This window comes from Sparus aurata, chromosome 2, assembly GCF_900880675.1.
Source record: "Sparus aurata chromosome 2, fSpaAur1.1, whole genome shotgun sequence".
NCBI lineage: Eukaryota > Metazoa > Chordata > Actinopteri > Spariformes > Sparidae > Sparus > Sparus aurata.
In genome coordinates this window covers 4,858,687-4,886,022 of record NC_044188.1, presented here as the reverse complement: position 1 = coordinate 4,886,022, position 27,336 = coordinate 4,858,687, and the positions used below count along the sequence as shown (strand labels likewise).

The 27,336-nt window shown below is 43.5% G+C and overlaps 2 protein-coding genes across 5 annotated transcripts; one reads left to right on the top strand and one right to left on the bottom strand.

The window, feature by feature from the left end:
* The first annotated feature begins 572 nt into the window (after positions 1–572).
* On the top strand, positions 573–3,396 carry exosc5 (exosome component 5). The gene is made up of 6 exons (XM_030403968.1): positions 573–730; positions 1,338–1,451; positions 1,791–1,912; positions 2,023–2,163; positions 2,716–2,805; positions 2,997–3,396. The coding sequence occupies exons 1-6, from the start codon at positions 634–636 to the stop codon at positions 3,090–3,092; spliced, it is 660 nt and encodes a 219-aa protein (XP_030259828.1). The 5' UTR covers positions 573–633; the 3' UTR covers positions 3,093–3,396.
* Positions 3,272–23,751, bottom strand: tmem91 (transmembrane protein 91). 4 transcript variants are annotated; one of them, XM_030403938.1, is made up of 4 exons: positions 23,075–23,751; positions 10,794–12,361; positions 6,916–7,062; positions 3,272–6,038 (listed from the first exon to the last, which is right to left on the bottom strand). In XM_030403938.1, the coding sequence occupies exons 2-4, from the start codon at positions 11,226–11,228 to the stop codon at positions 5,883–5,885; spliced, it is 738 nt and encodes a 245-aa protein (XP_030259798.1). In that variant the 5' UTR covers positions 11,229–12,361; positions 23,075–23,751; the 3' UTR covers positions 3,272–5,882. The 4 variants fall into 4 exon arrangements, with proteins under 4 accessions (XP_030259798.1, XP_030259791.1, XP_030259817.1 ...); XM_030403931.1 differs by having other exon boundaries at positions 23,081–23,751; XM_030403957.1 differs by lacking the exon at positions 23,075–23,751 and adding an exon at positions 21,986–22,008.
* Between the last annotated feature and the right edge of the window lie 3,585 nt (positions 23,752–27,336).

Genomic DNA, 27,336 nt, shown 5'->3' with positions numbered 1-27,336 from the left:
CCATTGTGTTAATACAGTATGTCAAAATAAAAAAATAACTGTAGTCACACATGTGAGGTTGTGCTGAAAATAATGACACCAAGTAAATAGCTTTTAAGGTGAAATATAATGGCAAAATCAAAAATAGTCAAAAAGAGCCAATTATACCTGGAATATCGGATTTCACAACAAACCTAAATATCCCTGACGTCCCACCTTCAAACACAGCCTCATTTGGCCATCCATGAAAAAGCTACTTAACCTCTAACTTTTTTATAGGAACACATTTTTCTTACGGGCACTGCACTAGTACCAATTAAAACTGATGTAGCTAATATCATTATTTGGAGGTAATAATAACAACAGTAGCTAGTGGAGTTACACTAGAAAGCTAGCCATTAGCCAACCGATACCAGTACACATTTAAAAAATATATATATTTACGATCATATAATTTTGTTTCCAGATCTGTATGATTCCACTCTTACATATATAGATACTCACATCGATCATTTAAATGATTTAAAAGCATCAGTTAGGGGATATTCAAGTTTTACCGCCTCCTCCTTACGTCATCAGGAAGGGCCTAAACTAGGAAAACATACTACGTCACTCTCCCGCGACGAGCTGGTTTTCCGCCGTGATAGCAGCGTGATGGAGGTGTGCGGCTCTTCAAACGTTTCTCTGAGAGAGTTTGGCTGTGAACAGAGTTTATTGTCTCGACCTGACGGTTCAGCGTCCTTCGTCCAAGGTAACGACACATATGAAGCATGTTAGCCGGCTGTGAGGCAGACAGGAGCCGGACTCAGGCTGTTTTTAGCATATTCCACAGCGTACAATCAGTCAAAACTCGCTGTACTCAAGTCATTTAGGTAACATGTTCAGATAATGCAACGTATACGAACCTTTCGTTAGTGAAACAACGTATTAAAACTCTTCAGTAACCCATGTGTTACATATTTAAATCAGATTTTCTGATAGTTGTAGTTTACTTCAATCACAGTAAGCAGCAGTAGCAGCTCTCTGATGAATGTGATTCGTTTAAATATCCAATAGTTTGTGATTTGTTCTGTATTCCTGTAACTAGCTTATACTGTAACTGCATATTACATCCGATGAAACTCGTTGTCATGCTGATGGTGTGTTTCCTCTCAGCTGAGATGCTCCATCTGCAGTAGACACTTTAATGTTAGCCGTTTTTATGCTTTTCTCCCCTCAAGACTTCATATTGATCTGTTATTGTCTGTATTCTTTCGTTTTTCAGTTGTGTTTAGAGCAGATCATAATTTCCCCCTTGAGGAATGGGATCAATTATGTTTTGTCTGTGTAATGATTTCCTCTGTTGTTCTTATGTGAAGGAGACACCAGTGTGTTGGCTGGAGTGTACGGACCAGCCGAGGTCAAAGTCAGCAAGGAAATCTATGACCGGGCAACACTGGAGGTGCTGATTCAGCCCAAAGTGGGACTGCCCAGTAAGTGATGATCCAAATAAAAAAACTAAATTCTCATCATGTAGCTTTATTTCGATTTGTTAACTGGGAGTGTAATGCATCTCCTGTAGTTTAAATCTTTCATTTATGTGGGTGATAATTTGTCCTTTTAATATTCTAGAACAGAGAAACAGAAACAAAATGTCTCTCCAAGTTTACTTAATGTAAATGTTAATTGTTTTTTGGAGGTCATTAACTGTTGATTTTAAAGCCTTGCTGTCCAAAGTTGTCCCACCACAACACACCACAAGATGGAATAAGTGAGGCAGTTAGTTTCTAGTCTGAATCAAGTATTTATCCCTACATTTGTTTATTTTCCAGGTGTGCGGGAGCGATCACAAGAGCAATGTGTGCGAGAGACGTGTGAGGCGTCTCTCCTCTTGACGCTTCATCCTCGCTCCTCTCTCACTCTTGTTCTTCAGGTGCTCCATGATGATGGTTCAGTATCCTTCAATCAAACTTCCCGCTGCTGTTAAGTTGCTTTAAAATCTGCTTGTAGGACATTGAGATGTTGCCTTAGTTTGGTGGGTGTTCTTCCTTACCTGCTCTTCAGCTCTTATCCTGCTTTTTGAATGCTGCCTGTATGGCTCTGATGGACGCAGGCCTGCCCATGAGCTGCCTGTTCTGTGGAGTGACCTGCGCCATCGACGCAGACGGTCAGATCATCACAGACCCCACTGCAGCTCAGGAGAAGGTAAATCATGTGTTGTGTTGTGTTGTGTTGTGTTGAACAACAGCCCAAAGCTCTTTGATATCGACAAGAACAGCCAGTGGTTGTTGCTCTTAAAGGGTCTTTAAGTCCTCAAGGGACAAAATAAATCACACATGTAACATTTTAATCAATCAGCTGAGAGGAGCCAGTCTCATAAATGCACTAAGTTATTTTACTTAAGGTAATTGTGTGTTTTGCAGCACTATGAAGTTCACTTCATGAAAACCTTGTATGTCTCAACTAATAATGGGTCAGGCCTGTTTTTGTTATAGTTGTAAAGACACACTGGAAAATGTAGAAAAAGAGTCAAACACTGCAGATTCAGAGGAAAATGGGGACACCAAATTACACCATCATTTGCAGGCAAAGACTCCTTTTAATGCCTTGTGACAGATTATTTTTATCAGTAATTTCTTTGCATGACTTTTTCAAAATGTCTCTTGTGCATTTTAGCGTTCTTCCAGAACAGTCAGCGCTGTCGTAATCCTCGCTGCATTTATTACATTTGTTCTCGTCTGGTTCCGCCCTCACTAGGAAAGTCGAGCTTTGATGACATTTGCTATTGACAGTAAAGAATGCAGAGTGATGATGTCATCAACCAAAGGATCATTTTCAGTCCATGAGGTCAGTAAATGAATTAAGAAATGCTCTTGTTTTCCAGAAATGCTGCAACATTGTTCAGCGTATTTCTTGTGTTCTTGCTAGTCTCTGTCATTATTGTGCTTTCTGTTAGTGAGCTGCTGCTGGTCTGATGGTGATTTTTCCGGCTCTATGTGAAGTGATTATTACAGACACTCACTGTTCTTCTTCTACAGCTGCAGCAGTGTATAGCTGTCAGTCAGAAAGCATCAGAGAAGATCTTCCAGTTCTACAGAGACTCTGTCAAGCGGCGATACTCCAAAACCCTCTGATGAAGAATTAGCTTTTTTTTAAAACAATGTATACATGTACTGATGTTGTAATAAAATATTTAGCGACTACTCTGGGCTACCTTTGTGTCAGTTCAGTTGGAGTCAGGTGTGCTGTGGTTGAAGTGAATGATTTTGGCAGAACATTTTTGATTAAACGAAATGCAAAAAAAGAGGGGAAATGAACCAAACAAGTGCATTTATTTGGGATTCATTGATTCTTCTTTCAGTTTAATATGTACATGTAATACAAGGGTGTCAACTGGGAAATAATATCTCTTGTACCAATAAATCTCGCTTGCCACAACCTTGACTCACTCACTTCGCCGTGCCCAGTTGTTATCTATAACAAGTGAGACAGATCATGACAGAATAATCAGTCCATGTAATCCACAGTAAATGCTTCCTTATAATAATGGTGGTAACTCAGCTGTAACAACAAAGGCTCACTGACAGAAGTGTCCGGTGGAGACGGGATGGTTCAGGATTGTCAGAACTGTACAACACGGTGTGTCGGTGCAGCTGCGTCACAGCACGTCAGCAGTGAGAGCTGACTGGGGTTAGACACTGACATATCACAGGTGTGTCTACAAATACCAGGTACAGTGACCATAATCTATCATCAGCTTGATACAACACTGGGTTTGCAGAAAACAAAAGTATTTTGAGTTATTTGTAGTTCAGCTGTGGATTCTATAAAAACTATACATCTAAATAGAAAACGTTCACTTTTTTTTTCACCTTAGTCATTTTTTAAAATATTTACTTGGAGTTCCCTTATTCACAGTTTTGTTAAGTGGACTGTTCACCTCCAACATCAAAAATACGCAATTTTCCTCCTGTATGTGGATGTTTGTCCATCTAGATTTGTTCCGAAAAATGTGTTTGAAGAAAGATTTTTATTAACCCCTGATATTTTCTACTATTTTCTTTCCATATCGCCACGCAGGAGGAAACATGCATTTACTCATTGATGAGTCTCGGCTCTCGACGGCACAGGATGTCAAGAGTCAAGTTGAGCTGTAACGTTAGCTAGATTATGTAGCATAGTTATTATGGCCACGTCAGTGAGTAGAAGCACGCCTCCTTCTGCACGGTGATACACTACTCACAACAAGGTCTGTTGACTGAAGGCAGAAGGCAGACAATGTCAAATCACACCCAAACTATCTAGTTGGACAAATTGCACTGCAGGTATCAGGAAACATGCATTTTTGATTTTGGGGTGGACTGTCCCTTTAATGGCACATTTAAGCTCAAACCAATATGGCCGGAGTGGTTCTTCTTGTATCAAAGCTGTTTTTGCGATAATTCAGGACCAAATGAAGGAAGTGACTGAAGCTTGGAGCAGCTCGCCATGCAGGTTTCTCTTGTGACCCAAATGGAGATTTTTTACTGAGTCATGCGTCACATGGCTGAACGTTAGATGTCTGGTCAGGCTATTTTTTGCAACATATATATATATATATTTTTTACCCATTTGCTCGTCTGAACAAAGTATTAGTTTATAGAAGTTTAAGTAGACAACATCAAAAGTTTGTCATACGGCAATAAGAAGCGAGTTCCTGAAGGGTTTCGTTCCTCTTTTCAGAGGAGAAAATAGCAGAATCTATATTTGGGGAGGGTGGAGTAGCAGTCTAGGTAGCTTCTATTAATGGAACAGCTAATAAAAGGATATAAATAAAACCTTTTTTCTATATTTTTGGCACTTTTCCTTGCAGGTCTGCACGTCTTTGTCTCCGTCGTCATTTCGCGGCGCTGACTAGAAGCAGCTCCTTCATTTCTAAATCCAGAGCCAACGTCTCACATCACGACCCTGCATCTCATTAAAGACTCACAAGCTCATCATTTGTATTCATTTTCTTATATAATGGCACTACTGTAGTTTTCATTTAGTTTTCTTTTTGTGTTTTTCTACGTAAAGATACTTGGCATAAACACGGCAGAATCTGTCTTCTCTGCAGGTAAACAATGAGTGACGCTGAACGTGAAGTCAGGACGGGTTGATCGATGTACATGTGAGGTGTTTCCCTGCGGGTCCATCCTCGAGTCTCAGGGTTATTGCTTCTGGCCCCTCGTGCATGTTTTAAAAATATAATAAAGTTCTGGGGCTCTGAAACGATCACCAGCCTTCACCCCGCCAGCGACAGCGCTCGCTCGGGCCCTCCCCACAGCAAGCTCCATCAGGATTTCGCCGCTGCTGATGCTACGTCCTTGCCGTGACCTTCTCATAAATCTGAAGAAGCCATCGCTGTGCGCTGCCCTCCGCGCTGCTCCTCCCCGGCAGACACGGCCACAAGTACCCCCTATCTTGTCTTTCTGCTTCTCATTATTCGTCCGCTGTTATCGTGACGGTGATGTCTACGGTGTTGTGATAACATCTGCATTTGTTGTCACAGTTTTTCTCTTACTACGGTTAACGATTAACGTGTGATGACGGCCACAGCACAGATGTAAAGGATGACGGGTAACTTAAGAATAAAAGTCCCATTTGCAGACGTAATCTCCTGTCTGACGTCTGACTTCTTTTTCAGTCCTTCTTCTTCACGTGCGAGGAATGTCCTCTGAGCAGAATTATGTCCTAATCCAGTCAGATGTGATAATGATCTACACAGCAGCATCGTCCATTCTCTACTGCTCCAGTTTCTCGGTGTGGAAGATGTGACGTGAGTGCAGACGGGACAAAGACTGTGATTATTTTACATTTACAGGTGATATGTCGACATGAAGTGTGTGTGTGTGTGTGTTTGTGTGTGTGTGTGTGTATATGTGTGTGTGTGTGAATCCGTGCTTTTATGGTGGTTTTCCAGACAGGTAGGAGATCAACGCGGCGATGGCACAGATGTACGTTATGATCCCAAACACAATGGAGAGCACCGAGAGCCACAGAGCCTGGCGAGACGCTGCGTTCGCCCCCTGAAAATCCCCCTGAGCCGACGCCTTGTTGGTCTGCAGGAGAAGAGGAGAGCGAGATAAGGATTTAAAAAAAAAAAAAAAGAGGAGAGAAGGGCATTCGTCATCATTTGTCAACGTCCTCCTCGGCCTCCACTTTCCTCTTCCACTCATTCGAATCACAAGCTAAGCCCGTATTATGCTCCATCTCTGAATCACGCCCGCCGTTTGTGCCTCATTCATCACTTCTCCCTCCTCTCTCCCTCCCTCCCTCCCCTCTAGCCCTTGTCTTTGACTCTGACCCCTGTTTTAGGTAGCACTCAACAATATTGGAAATCTATCACCTTGGGGCTTCTTGTTATGACTCTAATTAAACCTTAATGAAGGCCATTGATCTGATCAAAAGGCCTTTGCAGCTTGCTGCCACTTAGCTTTGCAAAAGCGTTAATGGGATTTTTTTTCGCCCGCACTGCTGGAAGGATGCCTGTATAAACTAGGGGCCCCTGGCGACTGGAGATAGAGGCGTTGAGGGATTTTCAGCGCTGCCAGTTGTAATAGTGACTGATGAGATAGTTTGTGCGGGGGTGTTGTTCCCCTCTCCCTTTGACCTGCTCCGTCGAATCATCTCAGCTATCAAATTACTGTAAACCGCGCAAGTGACTGTTACAGAGGACTGAATGACTGTAAAATAAAACTACAATGCACATTCTTTCCTTTAGATTTAGATTTAGATTAAGATCGTTGAGCTCTTTGCTGTTTCAAAGCTCCCGTGGTATAATCCTGCAAATCTAGGTGTAATCCCCCTCTGTCTACACTCTAAGACTACCAGCCGGACCTGTTGGTAGTCCACACACACCGAGCAGGGTACAAAATCACCCTTGGCTGTGAACTACAGTGCCAGGATGTATCTTGTCAGCGGTGTGTGTGTGTTTACCTTCTGTGAGAGGTAGAAGGCAGCGATGCCCAGGGGCCAGAAGCAGCAGAGCATGGAGAAAAAGGCCAGGCCCAGGTAGTCCTGAGGGATCATCAGAGGGAAGTTGCTCTCGCTGTCCGTATCACTGAAGTCATCAATGGATGAGTCCTGGGATTCAAACAGAGTGCACTTTAAGGTTGAGTTCAGGTTAAAGGGCCTGGAAGTTAAGAAAGCTTCTAACGGCATCCGTCCAGGCAGATAGTTTAAGTTTCGATTGCTCAGCTTTTAGAGATATTTGTCTTTGAGTTTTCTGCAGATTTCATGTTGTGTTCAAGTGTATATTGTGCATTCCTTCCTTTTTTTGTTTTTGTTTCTGCTAATCAAGAACAAATAGATGCAGATCTTTGAGTGATACGTTTGAGAACCCCTGTTCTACACCGATGCAACGGAGAGAGAAAAAAAAAATGTTTGCATTACTCTGGAGCAGTTTTCTTCGATTTAGTAGTTCCACTTAAAACTGATACGTGAGAGATGTTTTTTTATAATTTGAGTGAACCGACCCTTTAGACTCTGAGCTCAGTCATTAATTCAGGTGATTATTTTGAAAGTATTGAGTATTTGTTATGAAACATGCATAGATAATATGCTTTAAAGGTGCAATTTGTAGTATTTAGAGGGATATTTAGCCAGAAATGTGATTCAGTGATTCGTAATCCTGATCCCGTAAGTGTAAAATCACCCGAACTAAGAAAGATTGTGCTTTCATTACCTTAAAATGAGACTTTAATATCTACAGAGGGGACGGGTCGTCTTTCAAAGGGTCTGCCATGTTTCTACGGTAGCCCAGGACGGACAATCATACAAGCATACACCGGCTCCAGAGAGGAACCACCAATGTTTCTCCTCTCGGTGAGCTTCATCTTTAACCTCTCTGCTCGATGCCATTCAACTCTACACACAAAGCTGTACTGAACATGCACAGATAATGCGCTTTTACATAACTCTATTTAGCCTTTCTGTTATGTTGTGTTCACGTCCTCCACAACAACTGTAAGAACTTTGCTGGTGCCTGTAAAATAATGTGACTGAATGAGGTTAGTGTGGATGTGCACTAGCTCTCCTGACCGCGGGCGCTTCATGACTCACGCATCTTTTTGTAACAGCTGCATATTCAATCTGACTTCCTCTCTCGCTCCGACCCCCCGTCGCGTTACTCTGCTTGTTTTATGTTCCGCGTGAAAATAATTGTGCGTTTTCCAAACACGCTCCTGAAACATTTGAGCCGATGCTTCGTGCACCAGCAACCCTTTTCAAAAAAGCTTTTCTTTTTGGGGGGATTTTTAAACATTAGATGAAGATCAAATGGGGATAAATCAGAGAACATATGACTAACAGTACTTGAAGGATTACCTCACAAGGTTATTTGAATTCTGATGTTGGGATTGGTTTGTCCTGGTTTGGCTTGTCCTGTCTGTGATCATCTGTGATCATTCTGGGTGACACGAAGCAGTTTTGACGCTGTGCTAATTTTGTTAAAGAAAATATTCGTCAGTGACCTTTTTTTCCTTCCCCGAGCTAAAAATAGATCATTTTAAAAGATGAGACAGGACTAGAACGTAAGTGGTGGACTATTTTTAAATGTTTTCCCCAATTGTAGGTCGAGTCTGTCTGTCAAAATACGAACGGTACGTCCCTGACACTGATCGACGGGTGCAGATTCAGAGGAATCTCAGGTGAGGCTGTCCCAAACCGACAGCAACACGATGGCCCTGACGGAAAAGACAACACACTGCAGGAAAGGGAGACTAAGCTGCAAAAGAACACAGAAGAATACAACCAACCTGTGGAGACACTTAAGGCCGTACTGCCCTGCTAAGTTCTGTTGATAATGACAAGGTGCAGGGCAATAGATACCACAGATAACCTCCCTCTCCTGCTCTGACATCATATTTACTGACCAGCCCTGCAGTGAAAATTCAGCATGAGGCGACGAAGGAGTTTTAGGGAAAGTCTGAGTCCTTTAACTGAGTGTTTGAAGTGGAACAAAGGAGAAGGAGATGTTGTGTTGCTCCTTTTTTTTTTTGAGGTCACTGCAAGGTTTTATTCCCACCTGCCGGCCTGCGCCTTTGCATCGCCGCACGACCGCCAGCATCCAGAATGAGCATGAAAAAAAAATAGTTATTTCGTGCGCTGTTCTGCTCTTTTGTCCTTGTGGTTGCAAACTCTTCACCTAAACTCTGCTGCAGCCAACTGCTCTTAATTTTAACGGCGTGTGCGACCGCAGTGTGTTTGTCCACTCGCTCGTGTTCTTAATCAAAGTAATAGTTGTTAAACAGCCTCCAGCCTTTCAGTTCACAGCGGGTAATTGGACCTTTTGAATTAACCTTGCTGAGAGACTTTTCATTATAATTTAAACAACCAGCAGCTACTCTTTTTTTTTTTTTTTTTTCACGACATATAATTTCTCATGTTGACTCCCAAAGCATCACATGACCACTGTAAGAGTCTTAAAGCTAATTTACATTCACTCCAGGGTGGGCTTTGCTCAGTGATCTATGAAATAGAACTGGCATCCTCCATCGCGACTGTAGTGTCATTACCTGCACGGCAGCGGGAGAGGAGCTTTATGTAATCTGGCTTTCTGACAGTAAGCATTCAATTGCTACCTTCCCTGAAATGCATTGCTCATACGTCTATTTTTAAGTTCCTCTGTGGTGCGCAGAGCCTCTATCCAAATTATGAGAGTCTCTCTCTGAACAACAAAGATAATTTAAAAGGAATTAGATGATTATTTGTCTGTAGAGGTGACATAATTAGTACATCCTTCTGCAGCTATTTTGATGATTGAATCATTGTTGAAGTTATTCATCAGACGATGATGCTGACTGAATCCCTGCTTCTGTTTCTCCAGCGTGAGGATTTGCTGCTCTTCTCTTTGGGTTTCGACACATTTAAAGATGCCACGTTGGACTGTGAGACATTAAACAATTTACTACACATTTTCTGATGCTTAAAAGTGTATTTTGTAGGAACTATACAGAGTTTGGACGTAGCTCCAAATATATATTGAGGGTAACATAATGTGCCAACTATCTTTGCTGCAGCGAATGGCTGCTGTTAGCCTATTAGCTCAGTTAGCCGCGGAGCTAAGAGCCTAGACTGCAACCTCAGATCCCGCCAGCCATCAGCCGCCTCCCAGTGACACCAGACTGGGACACAGGGACAGGTTGGAGGTGATTTACTGCAGCTCTGACCAGGACTATGCCTCAACCACTAGAGAGGAGCAGAGGAGCAGGAGAGGGTTGAGTTTTCACATTTTACTCTGTGAATTTAGGATTTATTTCAACCAAACCAGAGATGATTTTCCAGAGACAAACCAAGACTGTCTGCCGTAAGCTAGTCTTACATTGGTTAAAGAGATAAACTTGAAGTCAGGCGGCTTGTGGTTGTATTTTTCAGTTCGGTAGGGAGAATAAGTGTGAAAATACATTAATTTTCGATATCTTGCGCGTTTATTTTGCTAACTTATTTGACTTCTCTGAGCTGGCTAGCATGTTTGCATGCTAACTTAAGTAAACGTCTCTGCAGCCCAGTATGTGTTTCTTCCCACTTTGTTGATAATGTTAATTTGGTGATTGTTTAGAGCTAAAATTCTGGCCATATCTTATTTTCCCTTTGCGATAAAACACTTAATCAATTAACTGAGAAACAAATTGTTAGTTTCAACCTTATTTATGTGTTACCGGTCTTTCCTTGATCATCTGCGGTGAAGGAATAAGTTGCACTGCTTTCCCCAAACATTTTATTATTTAGTTTAAAATAAATGCTTGATTTTTCAACTTGGAATTCAAGACACAAGCTCAGCTGTCGGTATGTGATAAAAAAAAAAAAAGTCTTACGTCCGAGTCAGGGAGCAGGTCATCCTCATCATCCATACTGTACGACACGCTGTGGAAGTCCTGTGCCTCGGCCAGCAGCTTCCTCTCCAACGTGGAGCCGGGTCGAATGTCCACAAAGGTGGTCTCCAAGTAGTCTTTGCTGAGCAGGGAGTCTGCGTGGCCCCAGATGGGGGCCGGTGGGTAAAAGGACTCCAGCGTGCGGGGTAAGGAGCAGGGGTCCAGTAGCTGCTGTTGCTGAAGCTCAGGAGGATGTCCGCAGTAGCCCCTCCATGCTAAAGGAGGGTAGGCCCTGTCCTCCTCACACTTAACCAAGATGCCTTTGTACATCCCACCAGGGGCCTGACCAGTCCCGGGTCCCAGTCCCTGCCCCGATGCCCGGCTGTTATTGTCGCTTTCCCCCAGAAGAGGGTGCTCCAGCTCATCTAGATTCTCCATCCCCTCTCTTTTAATACCAACCGCACAAGAGGCCGCCGCATCAACAACCAAATGTAATCTACAAATCGGTCGGCAAATCGTCTCCCTGAAGAGTGTCCGATGGGTTTATGCAAAGGCAGCTGCTTTGCTGGTTTTAGTGTTTCAGTGGTAATCCATTTTTAATCCTATTCTTTAAATTTTTTTTTTTCTTATTGGTCCAGCGCCCAACAATACATGGCAGGTTTAGGACAGAGCGAACTACCCGTAATGCACCAACGTGTGCTGTGTGATGCACTGAAGTTGCGTTGAGGGATTCAAGATCTTCTTCTCCTCACATGTCATAAGCTATTTGTTTCAGGGCTTGATGGCTCAGGGTCTGCCCCATGTCTTCCATTTCACATGATTGAATGTGTCAGTGTTCATAAATATGCTAACGCGACTACTTTCTCTCTCTCATACAATATGGAAATGTCAATTCGGATGACGGAGGACCTTGATTAGTCCCAGACAGGCTAATGAAAATACCGGGCAATGGGATTTTCCCCCTCTTAATATGAAGTCTTAATCAAAGCACAGCGTCATAGTTTGAGCGTGACGGCACTGGGCGTCAATCTTTCCCTTGGAAATGGGTGATGACTCCGATGATTGTAAAGAGAATAGCAAACTAGATTTCAAGCTGTCATGACATGCAGCTGCATGTTTGTTCCTCTGCAGGAGTCTGGAAAAAAAAGAGCACTCCCACAGTTTTATAAAAAAAAAGAGGCCTTCAGATGACTGGACTGATGCACGGTGGGTTTTGTTTTGAAGCTTGAATATGCTCGACCTCCAGCAGCAGTCAAACTAGTGGCGCAATGAACGGATTGGGGCCATATTTGAGGGCAGTTAATCTGTAAAAGCAACAAGGCTCCAGAAATAGAATCCTATGTTGCACATCCGCAGGTCAGCCGGCCTGACAACATGCCTGCTCCTCTGTTGTTGCCGCAGGAAGTGATAATGACGAAATCAAAGTCCTCCGGTGTTGATTTATGGCCGCGGGTTTGCTGCTGGCCCTGGCAGCGCTCCTTCAGGACATTTATTTTTAATGTCCACGTTAAGAATGTTGCCGTCAGGACAGATGAGGACTTGGGCAGCTTCTCCGATGAAGACGAGGATGTCTGTTAAGAGAATGACAAGGTCACACGAAATATTTAGACTTTACAGCTCAACCCTAATTCTCTGCACACATCATCCTGTTACTGAGTCTCTCCTCACACATAGACACAACCAGCGCTACACAGCTAAACCCCAACTCCCAAAAACGTCAGCGCAGCATTAAGTGCTACTGAAGTGTCCATTCAGCCCACATCAACTCTGACCTTTGTCACCGTTACTGTCCTCAGAACCAGCTGTCCAGCTCCTGTTGACAGTGACCGGACAGATTGTCTTAAAGAGGCTGATTAATATCAGAAGCTCTGAAAATAAAATAGTTTTAAAGAGGTCTCCACAAGCTTTATAGAGGGGAAATGGCGCTTTGTTTATTTAATGACTCATTTATTTCTGCCACCGATCACAGCTTCAAATTCCCAAAGTGAAGCCGGGGATCTCATTGTGAAACTAAAGATATACGTTCACAATGTATTTAGCAGCAGATTAGTGTGATTTTGAAAGGCTTCCTGTGGAGATTAGATTTCCTGAAGCACATCTGAGAAAAAAAGAGGCTGAACCTCCAGAAAATGCAGCAGAGACAGTTCAGAAAACTCAAAATTCATCTCATCCTAAACCTAACCAAGTATTTTTGCTGACTTAATGGATATCAGATAAACCATGTGAACAGACTCCCCAAAACATGTAACACAAGTAAAAACTGCACTGGTACTGTACAGAACTGCCTGATAACTCGACTTTGGCTTCACACCAGTTTCCCCATGACTGTCTTTATAAAGCCCATCAAAACTGAATAATTAATTCAAACTAATACGGTTAATCTGTGAGATTAAAATGTGTTTATCTTAATTCAGATAGATTAAAACCTCAAAACTCTCCTCTTTCTCCTCTAACCACTGGAATCCACAGACTCGCTGCACCCCGAAAAGCAGCCCGGGGCTCTGATGATAATTCATTTTCTTTCCTTTTTTTTTTTACAATAATTAATTAATGTGAAAGCTATCTGCCACTGATCCCACAATATGATATATTAATTCACCATAAAAAAGACTTTACACAGTGAAAACCTTCAAACTGCACTGGTAGAATTCGCTTAATTAATAACCTTTTGTGTGGTTAGCTGAATTTAGCAATATCTGGGAACAGATGACACAGAAACAACATCACGGCACACAAAAAAACACACAAATATCATCATAAATATCAGTAAGCGGACCTTTAAAATCCTTGTTCATTCCAACAGTGCAGGTATATAGGTAATAAGGTGGAGTGTAGTAAAGTCAGTACCAGTGTGAGTGTGCAGGACGTGTGGCAGCTTCCTGGCACGCAGCTCGCTAACTCAGCACTACGTCTCCGATCAATACACATGCGTTCAGCCGACAGAAACACGGGACATGATGGGACACACTGGAACTCTGCATGTTATCAGCTGCTGCAGTGCTGGAAAAACTGGCCTGAGCATTACTGACACTCTCATTTAAGACTCAAGTGTTTTGGTAGCCAAGGTACAATTAACAGATGCTATTTTTAAAATGCAAAATGGAACCTAAACACAACAGGTCGCTTTTCTAGTTGCTTAGAGACCTTGATAATAAGAATCTATTCTTATTGTAAGTGGAAAATATAAGAAAGCGCTTTGGGTTGATGGTCTGTAGCTGCTGATTAGTGTTCAAAATGCACCTTTTTCTGTGTTTTGTTTATTTTTACTTCAAAAAGGTACTTTTTCAGTCTGAAAACATCTGAAAACATCAACATTGAGTTTTAGTGCGGACAATAAAAATAAAGTCCTTTGTAATATTTTGACGGAAGATGAAAACAGACTTAAATCTCTCTGTGATTGTGCATTTTAAATGTCAATATAGCGGATCACAAAGCACAACGGATCATCGTCGAACTGTATTTATGTATTTTGTGTTCACAATCGCAACACATTGATTTGATTGATGTTCAGGAAATACTATCTGCCTGGTTGAAATGTATTATTTCTGAGCCATAATCAAAGCTATTTTCTTTTCTTTTCTTTTCTTTTGTTAGTCTTTACAGGGATAGCACTCTTTGATTAGCCGGAGTTAGCTTAAAACGATCATTTCAATCCACTGTCCCTGGCCCGCTTTGAATACTGCACCCTAAAAATAGAATAAAAAAACATATCACTGGTTCAAACTTGTCAACAACAGAGGAAAATACAACTTAAGAATAAAAACAATGATTTAAGATGCTTCTTGGTTTTAAAAAAAAACCAATCTGGTCTTAAAATAAGATTCCTTTATCTCACTGAAATGCTCCAACACTTGGTAAGATTTTAAACAGCTGAGACTTAAACAGACTAATCAGATTACCTCTCCAACTGCTTCACTGTAATGCACAGTTTTTATTATGTTTATTAACTAAACAGACAGAAGAACTAGCTTAGTGTAAACCAAGACTGCGCAATTATTCAAATTGTTATCGAAATGTCCAAATGTAGCATCCAAATTTGCAGGAGCTGCAATTTTGTGATGAACGGCAAAATGTGTCACAACAAAAACCACTCCATCCTTTACATGTCAGTCAAAATGAAATGTTACAATTCTCCTCAAACTGTGATTTAAAATGCAATTGTAATACCCGTCAGATAAATCGCATAATGATTCTTCTTTGCATATTGTTCGGCCACGGTGTGAATGTTTATGTGTTAACAGCGGTGTGCGTTGCCTCTCACGTAATGCATACTGGGACAGCCTCCAGCCCTCCTGCACAGATAAGCTGCTTAGAAAATGGATGTATGGTTGGACATATGTGAACCTGCTCAATAGCACGGAAGTGATAAGTGATGAAAACACTATGTAGTGAGTTTAAAAGATTATCTTAAACTCAAATGTGACTCACTTCCGATCTGAGAATATCTAAAATTAGCGTGAGTGGGGGGAGAAACGCCACCGTGAGCTGACAAGAGACAAAGTGATGAGGGGAAAAAAGTCTCAGCAGTGTGTGGTGAGGGTCTTTTTTCATTCCCGGTAGAAAGAGAGTGTCATTTCAACAAACTCCATAATATCTAATCAGTAAGTATTCATTCTGCATGGCAGAGTGCTTCACAGGCATCGAGATCAATTCAATGACTCGTTGTTGCACGCCTCGCTGCACGGCGCGGGGGGGGAAAAAAACGGGAATAATTGGGTGTCTTTGGGCCGGCGTGGTGCTGAGGGCTGCATTCTGCTCAGCGAGCTGATACTGCTTCGCTGTGCAAACCTCCCCTCCTCTTCACACACCCCTTTATGGAGGGCTAGTGCCTCTCATACCGAACAAGCTGAGTGATCATTCAACACACTGACGTCAGCAACAGCTCCGAGCTGAACTGCCTCCTCCACGTCACACACACATATGTGGACATATGGCTGCACGCGCTGCACGCATGCACTTGCGCTCGCTCACACGCTAATATTTGTAGCACTTCGCCAGCCTTCCCCTCTCTCTCCTCTGCACCCCCTCCTCCCAATCGCTGCAGCTTCATTCCAGGAGAGATGCACTCAGCTTTATTACACACACCCCTCCCTCCCTCCCTCCCTCCTGCACCTCTGCTCATCCACCATAAAAAGACTTCTGTCAGCTGTATTATGAGCCTGCCTCCTTTTTCTGATTCTGCGACGCTCATAAAACATCCAGTCAGGTAGCGGGGAAGGTTGCAAGGACGCCGCCGCAAATCACCACCATCACTTTTTTTTTTTACAAGAGCTCCTCTTCTCTCCTTCGCTATCTCTTTCTGTTTTTAGCTTGCACATTTACTCAGCCCTCCCTCCACTACTTCTATCCCTCTACTTTTGTTTTTCACACGACGCCCTTCCCTCCCTCATGATTCAGCCAATGTACGAAACTCAAAACTTGTCTTAACTTGCCGCCTGAAATAAAGCCGGTGCCTAAGACCCTGAAATGTGCAACCGAAGTGAAATATCGCAGAGAACTGTTGCTGCTGACTCTTACATAGATTTCCAGTATCTCTGCAGTCTTTTTTCGCTCGCACTGACGCGACTCTCGGCACACACACTCACGACAGAGCTGGAAGTAATTGCTGTAATATTTCAGCCGATACAGATGGGGGAGATGCAGATACAGTGAACTCACTTGTAGGAAAAAAAAAGACATGGCACAGTGTGGCTGTAGGAAATTGGAGCTGTGAACGCCTGTAGGCTCTAATAAAAAAGACATCTTGAAGAACGGCGATGTCAGCCTGATAAGAGCGGAGCAGAGCAGAGCAGGCTGCGAGATATGCCAAACAAAAAAATCTGAAAAACCCAAGTGGCGGCTAAATGGCCCTATTGATTTCATTTCCAAGTCCTTTTTTCACTCTCTCTCTCTCTCTCTCTCTCTCTCTTCCTTGTCTGTGTGGAGTGACTGACGAGAGCAGAGAGGAAAGTGAACGGAAAAAGATAAGCAGAACACAGGCGGGCGACGTGGAGCGCCTCGCGTAGCTCGTGAAACCCAAAGTAACATCATGTTCCTATGGAAACAAATTCACCATGGAGTGGAGTGCTCACTGCAGGATAAATGAAGCAGAGGCTAATTTGCCATTTCAGTACTGTTCCTCTGCTCGGCTTGATAATAACTGGATGGGATAATTCCAGCCTTGCAGTGCCTTCCAGTAAGGATGTGTTACTGTCACATTAGACTGCAAAGGACGGATAATTTCCACAGAATTACTCTATAATAACAAACGAGCGCAGTCGCGCAGGCGTTGGGTTTACTTGAAAACCCCCCCCCGCCCTGTGCAGAATGTGTGCATGACAGTGTGAGCTCATTAATCAGTGCACGGTGTGGCCCAGTCTAACCCCAGAAACACAAACGCACGCACTCAAACACACAGTCGCCCTCGCTTCCCTCACATACACTCACAAAAACGTGCATGTAATTCTTTGCGGCTTTGCATCATCTCGCCCTTTCAGACGCACACACACGCGCGCGCGGTAAACAAACCTTTTGAAGCCCTCCATGTCCTGCCTCCCACATGCTCACGTACATAACCACACACATCATACACAAACGCACTGACGCACACACAAACACACACTCTATCTCGCACAGCTGGTGCTCCAGTGCAATGAGGCCCGAGGAATGAGAAAACTGCAATATGTTGCAAACGGCTCCAGCGTCTCTGCAGAGTGTGTTGTATGATGTACTCCATGTTATACATCGCCGGACACACACATGGGACTCGCTGCACAGGGACTGGCTGTACCTCACAATGTTGCATGGTTTGTGTAGTCGTGTGTGACACGTACACACACGTTTCAGTGTCTTCTACAGCTGCTCACTTCACTTTTCCCCAGAGGTTACATGTATGGATGTGCACTGGTTGTATGTGGATGTTAGTGTGTCTAAAAAAAAAACCAGAGCTGAGCGTGGAAGATGAGGCTGCTTAAAAGCTTGTTGTGTACACGTGAACATACCCAATAACATACAACACACAGTGTACCAACACATAAGCCACTACATGTTTTAAAATGGCAGTCAAAGTGCATTGAACACAGCTTTTAAACCAAAATTATCAACATGTTATCTTAACCGCTTATTTAAAGAAAAACTCTCGCCAAAATGCAACCTAGGCTTTTTTTGTGAACGTATAAGAGTCAAACCTTCATGTAAAAGCATATTTACGATGAAAGAGGCACTTTTAAGATTTACCGTAGTTTCGTTTTCAGGTCAAAATCATTTTCAATGGGAGTGCTACGGGCACTTTTATGTTAGCATCGAAATCGCTATTTTTAAAACACTAAAGTCCTGTTCGCACGGGACTAGTATAACCTGGGAACCTCCAGTAATTTGTAATAATTGCGGAGGTCGTCTGTGATCTAAATCCCGTGTGAATCTGCCATGTCCGTAATTTGTAAAGTAAAAATTCCACTGCAAATTACCTCCCATATTTCGCCAAACACAGAGGTCATGTGATAATATTAGTCCCGTGCGAATCGGCATCTCTGTGATTTGGGGTCGTTTTTTGTTTTTTCTTAAGGTTTTTTGTGTTTTCCACTGCCTTTTTTTCTGCCTTTTTCCCCGTCGAGAATTATGGAGGCAGCGTTGGCAATTATAAATTAAAGTTTTGACAGCATTTTGGGAGCAAATTCAGGAGGCTCATCAGAAGAGCGAAATCTCGAAAGATGATTAGATGGATTACATGCATGGCAGCATGCGGTAAGGAACATTGTTTTATCCTTCAACAGGCTCACCAGTTATTATTACATCAAAAATATCCAGTTGTAACAGTTGTGCTGCTCCAACGAGGGCTCCGGTGCGATCGACCCGGGGGATAATGTCAGTAAATTCGAGTTAAAACACAGACTTCGCTTATCCCGTGCGATTGCGCCGCACGAAACACAGACGTGGTGGGGTCATTTCTAAATCACTTAGTACTAGTCCCGTGTGAATAGGGCTTAAGAAGGCTCGACACAACATGAAACTTTGCTCGTAGTATCACCAGGGTCTCTACACATGAACACGAGCATTGAGAACATTGTTTGTGTACACAGAGTTTACTAAAAAGAAAGTTTTTGAACAACTCACGCTAGCAGTTGCTTGTTCTGCCAGTCGAGAAGTATCGACCTCCGAATGCGACGTAACTCGGAGGACACTGCCTCTTTCGTCGTAATTATGCTTTTACACGAAGGTTTGACTTGGGTACATTCACAAAAAAAGCCTAGAGTTTTGCTTTAAACAGGAAGACAACTGCAACAGAGAGTTTAAAAAAATGAATTAGCTGTCCATCTTCGTCCCACCCAAATTATATTTTTGACTTTGTAGGGTTATTTTCCACCATAAACTTCAAATAAACCTCTGATGTCAACGATCGCTAACAGCAGCCTGTTATTGTTGAGATAAATCAGATTAACTGTAGTAGTTTGTTACCCTGTATAAATCTGCGTCATCATTGACATGAGTTATGTTTCTCCTGCCCACTTTCTCTTAGCTGATGAAAAGTGTCAAACGTGTGTGGACAGATCAGGACTGTTCAGAGTCTACGGAATGATTCAGAGCTGCTGCCACACGGGAGAACCACATCAGTGTTGAGGAATAAACACGAACAGTAACATCATACGCCCGTAAATGTGATGCTGATGTGGCGCTCACGAAGGAAACTAGAAGACCTGGATGGATAGAGAGGTGAGAGAAAGACTGAGAGCTGCTATCAAGGAGACCGGAGAGGGACCTCAACACCAACAACACCACAGACACTCAGCAGGTGATCCACACCATCACAGCTCTCTTTGATCACCTCAACAAAACCTCAGCTGCAAAGTCTACTGTCAGAATCCACATGACGGCGGCCTCCTGAGAATATAAGTAAAGCTGCTCGGCCTGATAACATCCCTGTTTGTGAAGTGATGAGCCGATCAGGAAGTCATTAGCCCCTTTTAGATAGAAAAGGTGGCACATTTGCAGCAAGGTAAAGGCTGCAATGTGCCGCCTTGTCTATCTAAAAGGGAGGTGTAATAATCCTTCTTTTCCAAAAAGCCGCCACTGTGGTCGGCGTAAACATGTGACGTGACGTGAAGCACGAAGTTGGGCATGAACAGTGAAGCGTTTCAAATTTGTCTTCAAAATAAGAGCTTTACATTGCACCCCATTGGAGTTTAGAACTGGGTTCTTAGCGGGGGGCTTTTAATTTGAAAGTAGCGACCGTTCGTAGCTTGCCGCTACAACAACAAGCGGACAACGAAGACAGCTACAGAGACCGAGGAGACGCTAGCATCTCCTGGAGCTCAGCGGCTGTCCAGTTGCTCATCTTGACGTCCGCGGATGAAGTGATGGACTGACTGCTGCGATCAGCTGTTTCCTGGTTTTAAAACTCCCCGGCTGCGGGTCGCACAACAGCGCACGTCATCGACACCTCCGCCCACCTCACGCAATTGCCGGCACATTGACGGCTCGGATTTACATAGCGATGGAGGAGGAGAAAAGTGTACCCTCTGAAGCATCAAATTGGCGGAACACAACAGACCCCCAATTTACCGCTTTCTGTCTAAATCCGCGGACCGAGCCGCAAAAAGGACGGCCAAATTGGCGGCTTGCTGCCCAGTATAAAAACGGTTCCTCTCACAGGAGAGCGTTTCCACCTGCGTCAAAACAGACAAAGAACACATCCAGAACACTTTGTATTCAGTACCAACAGATCGACAGAGGGTACCATATCCACTGTCCTCCACACCGTCTTCACACAACTTGAAAATAACAACCCCTACATCAGAATGCCGTTTGTGGATTTCAGCTCTTGCAAATGACTGCCACACTCTGCAACTGGATAATGAACGTCCTCATACACAGATTGCAGACATTTTGGACTTGCAATCACCTCCTTCACCCGAGTGCTCAACACCGGAGCACCCCATGGCTGTGTACTCAGTCCCTGCCATTTTCTGCCTGTTTCCTCTGTTGGGAAGTTTGTTGGGATTTCATATCAGGAGGAAATCCACAATCTTGCGTTGGTGGTTCACAGAGAACAAACTGCTCAACGTCAGCAAAATGAAAGGAAGTCTGAGGAGGCAAAAATCCTGTGCCAAGTTGTTGTTATCTTTTACAGAGGAGCAACAGAAAGCATCCTGTCAGGAAGCATTACAAGCTGACAAATGGGATGTGTGAGGAGGGTTTTGCGGTAAAATTGATTAAATCTGGCGAGTAGCACAGAAGTTTCCACTGCCGTAGCACCAGACTGCAGAGAAGCTTCTTTCTCAGACTCCTTAATTCATCCCGCACGCACCGCCATCAATAAATGACGTGGAACTTCACACTGACACTGCACGTAACGTATACAAGTAACAGTATTGCTTTATTGATTATTGGATAAAGTATACTGGAACAAAAATAATCAATACAATGTCCTCGCAAGTAGCCGAAACAGTTGTCTGCTGGGGGAATGTGTGCAGCAATGAGCCGAGTGAGGTAATTAGCCTCTCACAGATCTTTACATGAGCAATGATGTATAACACAGCCTCATCATCATCACAGAGGGAGGGCATGTTTGTTGGCCTCTAATTGACAATGACCTACACACACACACACACACACACACACACACACACACACTCTGAGAACAGATCCTGCCTCTTAATCAGGAATGTTATCAAGAAAAAAAAAGGCCTGTGCGTCCTTTTAAAAGCACTCCAGACCGCCTTTGCTTTTGCCGTCACCCAGATACACATTTTACAAATCAGATTCTGATTGGAGGCGGAAATATTTCAGATTTTCTGCCGGAAAAAATATATGTTAAGGGATGCGGGATGTGTCAGGCTGTCTGGGATTTCAAGGAATGCTGCATGAGCGTGCCACGGTTTCATGTGTCAGCACACGGCGATACATTGCTGTATACAAACAAGAACAATAGAGCAGAGCTGTGTGTATTCTCTGCTGCTGTTGGGCTTCTACTCCAAAGCAGCACGTCCTCTACATCTTCATAAATATACACAGAAAACAGTGAAATGATGAATTTTCTGTTTGATTTATAATAAAAACTGGAGAGCTTTCCCTAGTGGAGAGTCGATGATATCAGTCCGCTCCTTCTTTTCATTAAAACACAGCAATATTGAATTAGTTTCACTCCCCACGAAACAGATATAGATGATTAATTATTCAATATCATCCACGATTCGGTTATTGAAAGACAAGAGATTCACTTAATATGCAAGAGACGCTCTGACGTGGAAGCAAAAACACGAGTAGTAGAAGAAGAAATGTGTAGTTTGCAGTGGTCACGTGCTGAAAGATACCGAAGTGACGGCATGTTTCTAGTTCTGGAGAAGAAGTGCGTTAAGAAATGTACACAATAACAGATTACCGGCCGAATGACGGCGCTAACAAGGCATCAGCAGGTTAACTGTCTTCCCCACGGGACATCGGTTCACCAAGAATTTGTAATATTGATGAATTTGTGCAATTTATCAAGAATACTATTCATTATAATCTGTTATTATACCAACCATTATATTTATTAGGGTTAATTTAACAGCTATAAAAAAGCAAGCTCAATGCACTGAACATGTTTAAAGTGAATCACGCTGTAAAAATGTGAATTATTTACACAATAAGAGCTTTACACCTCTGGGAACATGTGGACATACTTTCCACTCCTACTATCTTAGATTTTGAGGGTTTTACAGACTGCCATTCATATATTTATATAAAAGAAAAAATGTATTAGTATTTTATTTGTTATTCTAATAAATATAAGAGATTAAAAAAGGTACGATAATGGCAATATATGTTTAAAATGATAGACCTGGAGGCATGTTTACAGCTGTGAGTGTCTTCGTAAAAGCAAAGTAAAGAAGTAAATAAATCACACTAATAAATAATACATTGTAAAGCCTAATAAAGGTTCATAATTAGTTATAATTAATCTGCGTTCTTATTGTACATGTAGAGAATGCTTTCATATTTAGTTTTTTCATTTCTTTTCTTTTCTTCCAGACCTGAAATAGATTTTGCAGACGTTGTTTTGCAGGGGGAGCAGTGGGGGTTGGGGGGGTGACAGAACAATAACAGAGAGAAGCGAAAGCGAATTATGTGTCTTGAGTATTTCACGTTACAGTGGGTTAATACACAGTGTTATAATACACCTATTTGGAGAAGAGTCAAAGAAACCAGAACAGGAAACACGAACGCGATAAATTCAAGGTTTTTTCTTTTCTTTTGTCCTCACACAAAGTGACACACAGGGCTCCAGCTCAGCGAGTTGTTTGTGCTCCTTTAAAATATTATCTCACCTTTACCTTAGACGCTGTCCTCCTGTCCTCCTGTCCGGTCCTCCGAGAAGAAAAACGGGGGGGGGAATCCACACGGTCCCAGTGTTTAACCATCCACCGCTCTGAATGCTTTTACGCACGGATCCACTGCTTTGCTTGCGTTGCGCGTGGGCATGTGCAGAAGGTGTGTGTGTGTGTATGTGTGTGTGTGTGTGTGTGTGTGATGCCTATACATGGACCGCTTGTGTGTCCTACACGTGTTTGTGTGTGAGAGAGGAGGAGATGATGATGATGTGCACGTTGAGTTACAGAGACAAACTTGTCGGCATCACCTCCGTCGAGCATGCAGATGCTTCTAACGCACCTGTGCAGCCTGGCAGCAGTAATGTGTGCTCTCTGTCAGACTCCCCTTCCCCCTACACAGCATCTCCCCTCCTCTCGCATCCTGCTCGGCTCGGCTCGGCTCTCCTCCTCCTCCTCCTCCTCCTCCTCGCAGACAGGAGAGGCTCTTTGATTAATCCTCGCTGCGGCTGCAGAGCGTCTCACACGGTGTCAACTTTCTTCTGCCACTCTCAGCTTTTTTCTCTGACTTTTCCCAAACACAGCCCTCTTCCTTTCTCTCTCTCTCTCTCTCTCTTTCTCCCCCTCTCTCCTCCTCTACCTCTCCCTATATCCTCTGCGCTGCTCCTCAGCTCTGCCACCTTATTATTACAACTCAAGCACTGGGTCCTAAAGCCTGTTGGCGCAAAGTGCCTGAGCATGTGTGCGTTATATTTCAATTACTCTGAGGTCCTCTTAAGGGTAGAAATAAGACTGCACATATGCAAAGTGAGGGCATTTTGCCTTTTCTTACTTCTTTAAGAGGATTAGAGGGGTCATTTTAGGTTGGAAGGATTGGGGTTAAGACCAGGGATGTAGCTCTGGGGGTGGGTTAAGGTTAGCCTAAGCAACACAAATGTCGTGTGTGTGTTTATTGGGATGCCGGTTGGTTCTCAGGAAGCTGCAAATGTAATATCCGCAGTGTGCAGCAAAGTGCACGTACGAGATGAAAATCTCATCATTGTTGCTGCTTCATGAGGCAACAAACGCAGAAACTGACAGAGGCGGCAATCAAAACAGGGAGGCCAGGGGTGGAAAAACTGAGGGCGGCAGAGAGAAAAAAAAGGGAGGATGGTGTTAAGCAGTGGCTTCTTCATGTGTGTGTGTGTGTGTGTGTGTGTGTGTGCAGTACCAGGGTGGAGGCAGTGATGCCCCCCAGCAAGGATGACTCCACTTTGTGTCAGCCCTTTCATGTCCGCTTCACCCTATGACCCACTTTAGCCGCCCGGGCCAGCCCACATTAAGATCTTGAGTCAGAAATAGACTCAAGATGCAAAAACAATCATCCCTGCTCCGGGCTCGTGCTCACTTTGCCTCTTTCAGGGGAGGCTGCGCCGGATAAAGCTCAGGCATTGCTGGACACCAGCAATCAATGAAATCCACAGGGCTTACGCTGAGTATTTAATGAGGTGCGCTGCTCTTAGTCGGAGTCCCCCTCCCCCAGTTGAACCTTTGGGCTTTTTTTTTGTGTTTTTGTTTTTGTTATTCCTGCTGTTTAGCTCTTTCCAGTCGCTCGGCACGGCCGCAAAGCCGCCCGCCTGAAGCTCCATTTGTCTTTGGCTGCCAGAGTGACAGGCAGCCTCTCAGTCCATCACGAACACGGATCAATACACTCTCCTTAGTCTGAGCACATCCTCCTCTCTCTCTCCCCCCCTCCTCCTCCTTCATTCTGTTTTCCATCTCTTTATTTTCTCCCCCTCTTCCTTGTGTGTGACACCAACGTATGGCTTTGTTCATGTCAAACCGCTATTGATCGCGCCATACGAACAAAGCGCTGCCGTCGATCTCTGATGTGATCGAGGGGTTTGATAGCAAATACGCAGAACAGCTGGAAACACTCGCAGTGTGGTTTCACTGTCGTGGCTCCAGCGTTGATTCAAAGTCCAAATCTAATATATTTTAAATATCCTGACTCACTCTGAGATCAGATATCAATGACTTCCATCCAAAGACATCAAAATCAGCCTTCTCAGCACTCACATGTTATCGGTTGACGCAGCAGAAAAGCTTTCCCTGAGCTTTACATTTTGCTAGTTTCGTCAGTCTGTTTCTGGTGTTTTTCCGCCTTACAGCACAGACGCCATCAGATGTCTGGCAGTTTCTGTGTGACGTGTCAAATGAACCATATTGACTTTTCATGTGTCCCGTCACACTCACATTTACATGGGCTGACTTTCATGTATAGAGATGCAGGAGACAGCGCTGGCACTGCGGATTGGCGAGATGGACGCTCAGCTGGAGAACACCGTTTGAGAATAATACGTGTGTTTTTTCACAAGATGACCGGATATTTTCCTGCCTTGTTGGTGGCAACAGAAGCGAAACATGATCTTTTCCCAATCCTAACCAGGTGGTGTTCTCATGTCACGAATTGCAAATTGAATCTAAAGCAATAAAAAGTTTTGTCAGGTCCAGATAACTCCAACGCTTTTCCTCAAACATCAGAAACATGCAAAATGAATCTGGTAATTTGGTTGCATGATGTCAATCTGCCAATCATTTCATTTGTGTGCATACTTTGTTTCACCTACGAGGATTCTTGCTCTCCTCAAGTGTGCGCTTGCTTTGCACTGTCACCTCCAGTCCACCCCAAACCTCTGACTTGTGTCGCATGTCACCGTCTGATGTCAAAGTGTCACTGAGTGTCACCAATAAGACTCTGATCTCCTCTCTCGTCAATTATTTCCCACAAGCCGATTGGAGAGTAATGAGCTAACCGGGGATTGAGACGGCTTCTGGGTGAAAAGGCAGCGACCTCCTCGCGCCGAAGTGACGGACGTTCGCAGCCAATCAACACACAGCGCGGGATTTTTCACACAACGGTGAAATTAAGTTCACTTGCAGCATTCTTGATTAGGTGAAAAGAGCTGCAGGCGAACAGAGCAAGCCTTGATATTTTAAGTGAGCTTGTGTTTTGTTTAGTTTTTTTTTTTTTTGCAGCTGCGACATCTCTTCATGAACGGCTACCTCAGCAAACCTTGTAAGGGAAGGATGTAATAGGTGGAGTGGAGTATTAGCAAAAAGCCTGAGGTGGTAAGTAGCTAAATAGGGGAAAACAGAGCTAATCCAATACTCAGGAGGAGGAGGAGAAAGCTCTAAAACATAATTATTGCTAGAAAATGTGTGTGGCTGTCTAATATCTAATTTATCCAATTAAGATAATAAAAACGTGCTGAGGTATCCGGGATGCTCTTCTTCTTCTCACCCTGCTCTTTGTTGTTGTTGTTGTGATACAGCCCTGCAGGGACGTATCGATATTTTTTTGCAAGATGTAATCTATTATCCTTTTTTTTTTCTTTTTTACAGACAAGGGCTAACAAGAGATGCTGTTTGTGTGCCAAACACTTTAGGCAAAATGCAAATGCAGCAGCTCAATCTCCAGTCTGGGCTGATGAGGGCTGATTTGTGTGTGTGCGTGTGTGTGTGTGTGTGTGTAGGCGCCGGGGTTTACGCACCACCACGGAGGAAATGCAGCCTTTGAAAGACAATACATGGAGGAAGTCGGGGGCTCATGACTCTTTCATATTTTTTCCATGAGTGTTCCCTCTCCACTCTCTGCCTCTGAAGGCCTGAATTATTCATCTTACATAAGGAAAGAAATGCTAAGAGACACACGGACAATCGAAAATGGAGAGAGAGAGAGAGAGCAGCGTGAGATACACAAACACACCCACACACATTCACATGTCAGGCATCACACACACACACACACACACACACACACACACACACACACATCCCACACACGCATGCAGGGATGTTTACAAGAAACACAATCAAACACGCACACAGAGTTTGAGACAGGGTTTAATGATCGTTTACACGCTCAGAGGTAGGTTTGGTTTTTCTATATTTGGAGTGTCGGTCTGTCTGAAGAGACCTTAGAGAGAAGAGAGAGAGAGGTGATGTTTTCTCAGGAGGAGAGAGGAGGGAGATAAATGTAGCAGTAAACTGATTACACGGCGAGCTGTGAGGGGGACAATAAGTGATGCTCTGAGGAGGAGGAGGAGGAGGAGGAGGAGGAGGAGGAGAGTTTGGGGACCAACAAGTCGAAACAGTCAAAACAAAGCTTGATGTGATGTAAACACTTCCAGCAGGATCCCAGTTCTCATCACCGTGATGCCTGTGAGACAACCCGTGATCAAAGTGAAGCATCGATAGGATCTAAAGATTTTTTAAAAATG

Excerpts from the sequence above, each read along its gene's own strand:
- exosc5 (XM_030403968.1), top strand. The coding sequence starts at position 634 with ATGGAGGTGTGCGGCTCTTCAAACGTTTCTCTGAGAGAGTTTGGCTGT. Across the intron at positions 1,913-2,022 it reads TGCTCCATGATGATGGTTCA|CTCTTATCCTGCTTTTTGAA; the intron begins GTATCCTTCAAT and ends CCTGCTCTTCAG. Across the intron at positions 2,164-2,715 it reads CCACTGCAGCTCAGGAGAAG|GAAAGTCGAGCTTTGATGAC; the intron begins GTAAATCATGTG and ends CGCCCTCACTAG.
- tmem91 (XM_030403938.1), bottom strand. The coding sequence starts at position 11,228 with ATGGAGAATCTAGATGAGCTGGAGCACCCTCTTCTGGGGGAAAGCGAC. Across the intron at positions 7,063-10,793 it reads ACCTGCTCCCTGACTCGGAC|GACTCATCCATTGATGACTT; the intron begins GTAAGACTTTTT and ends TTTGAATCCCAG. Across the intron at positions 6,039-6,915 it reads CCTTCTACCTCTCACAGAAG|ACCAACAAGGCGTCGGCTCA; the intron begins GTAAACACACAC and ends CTTCTCCTGCAG.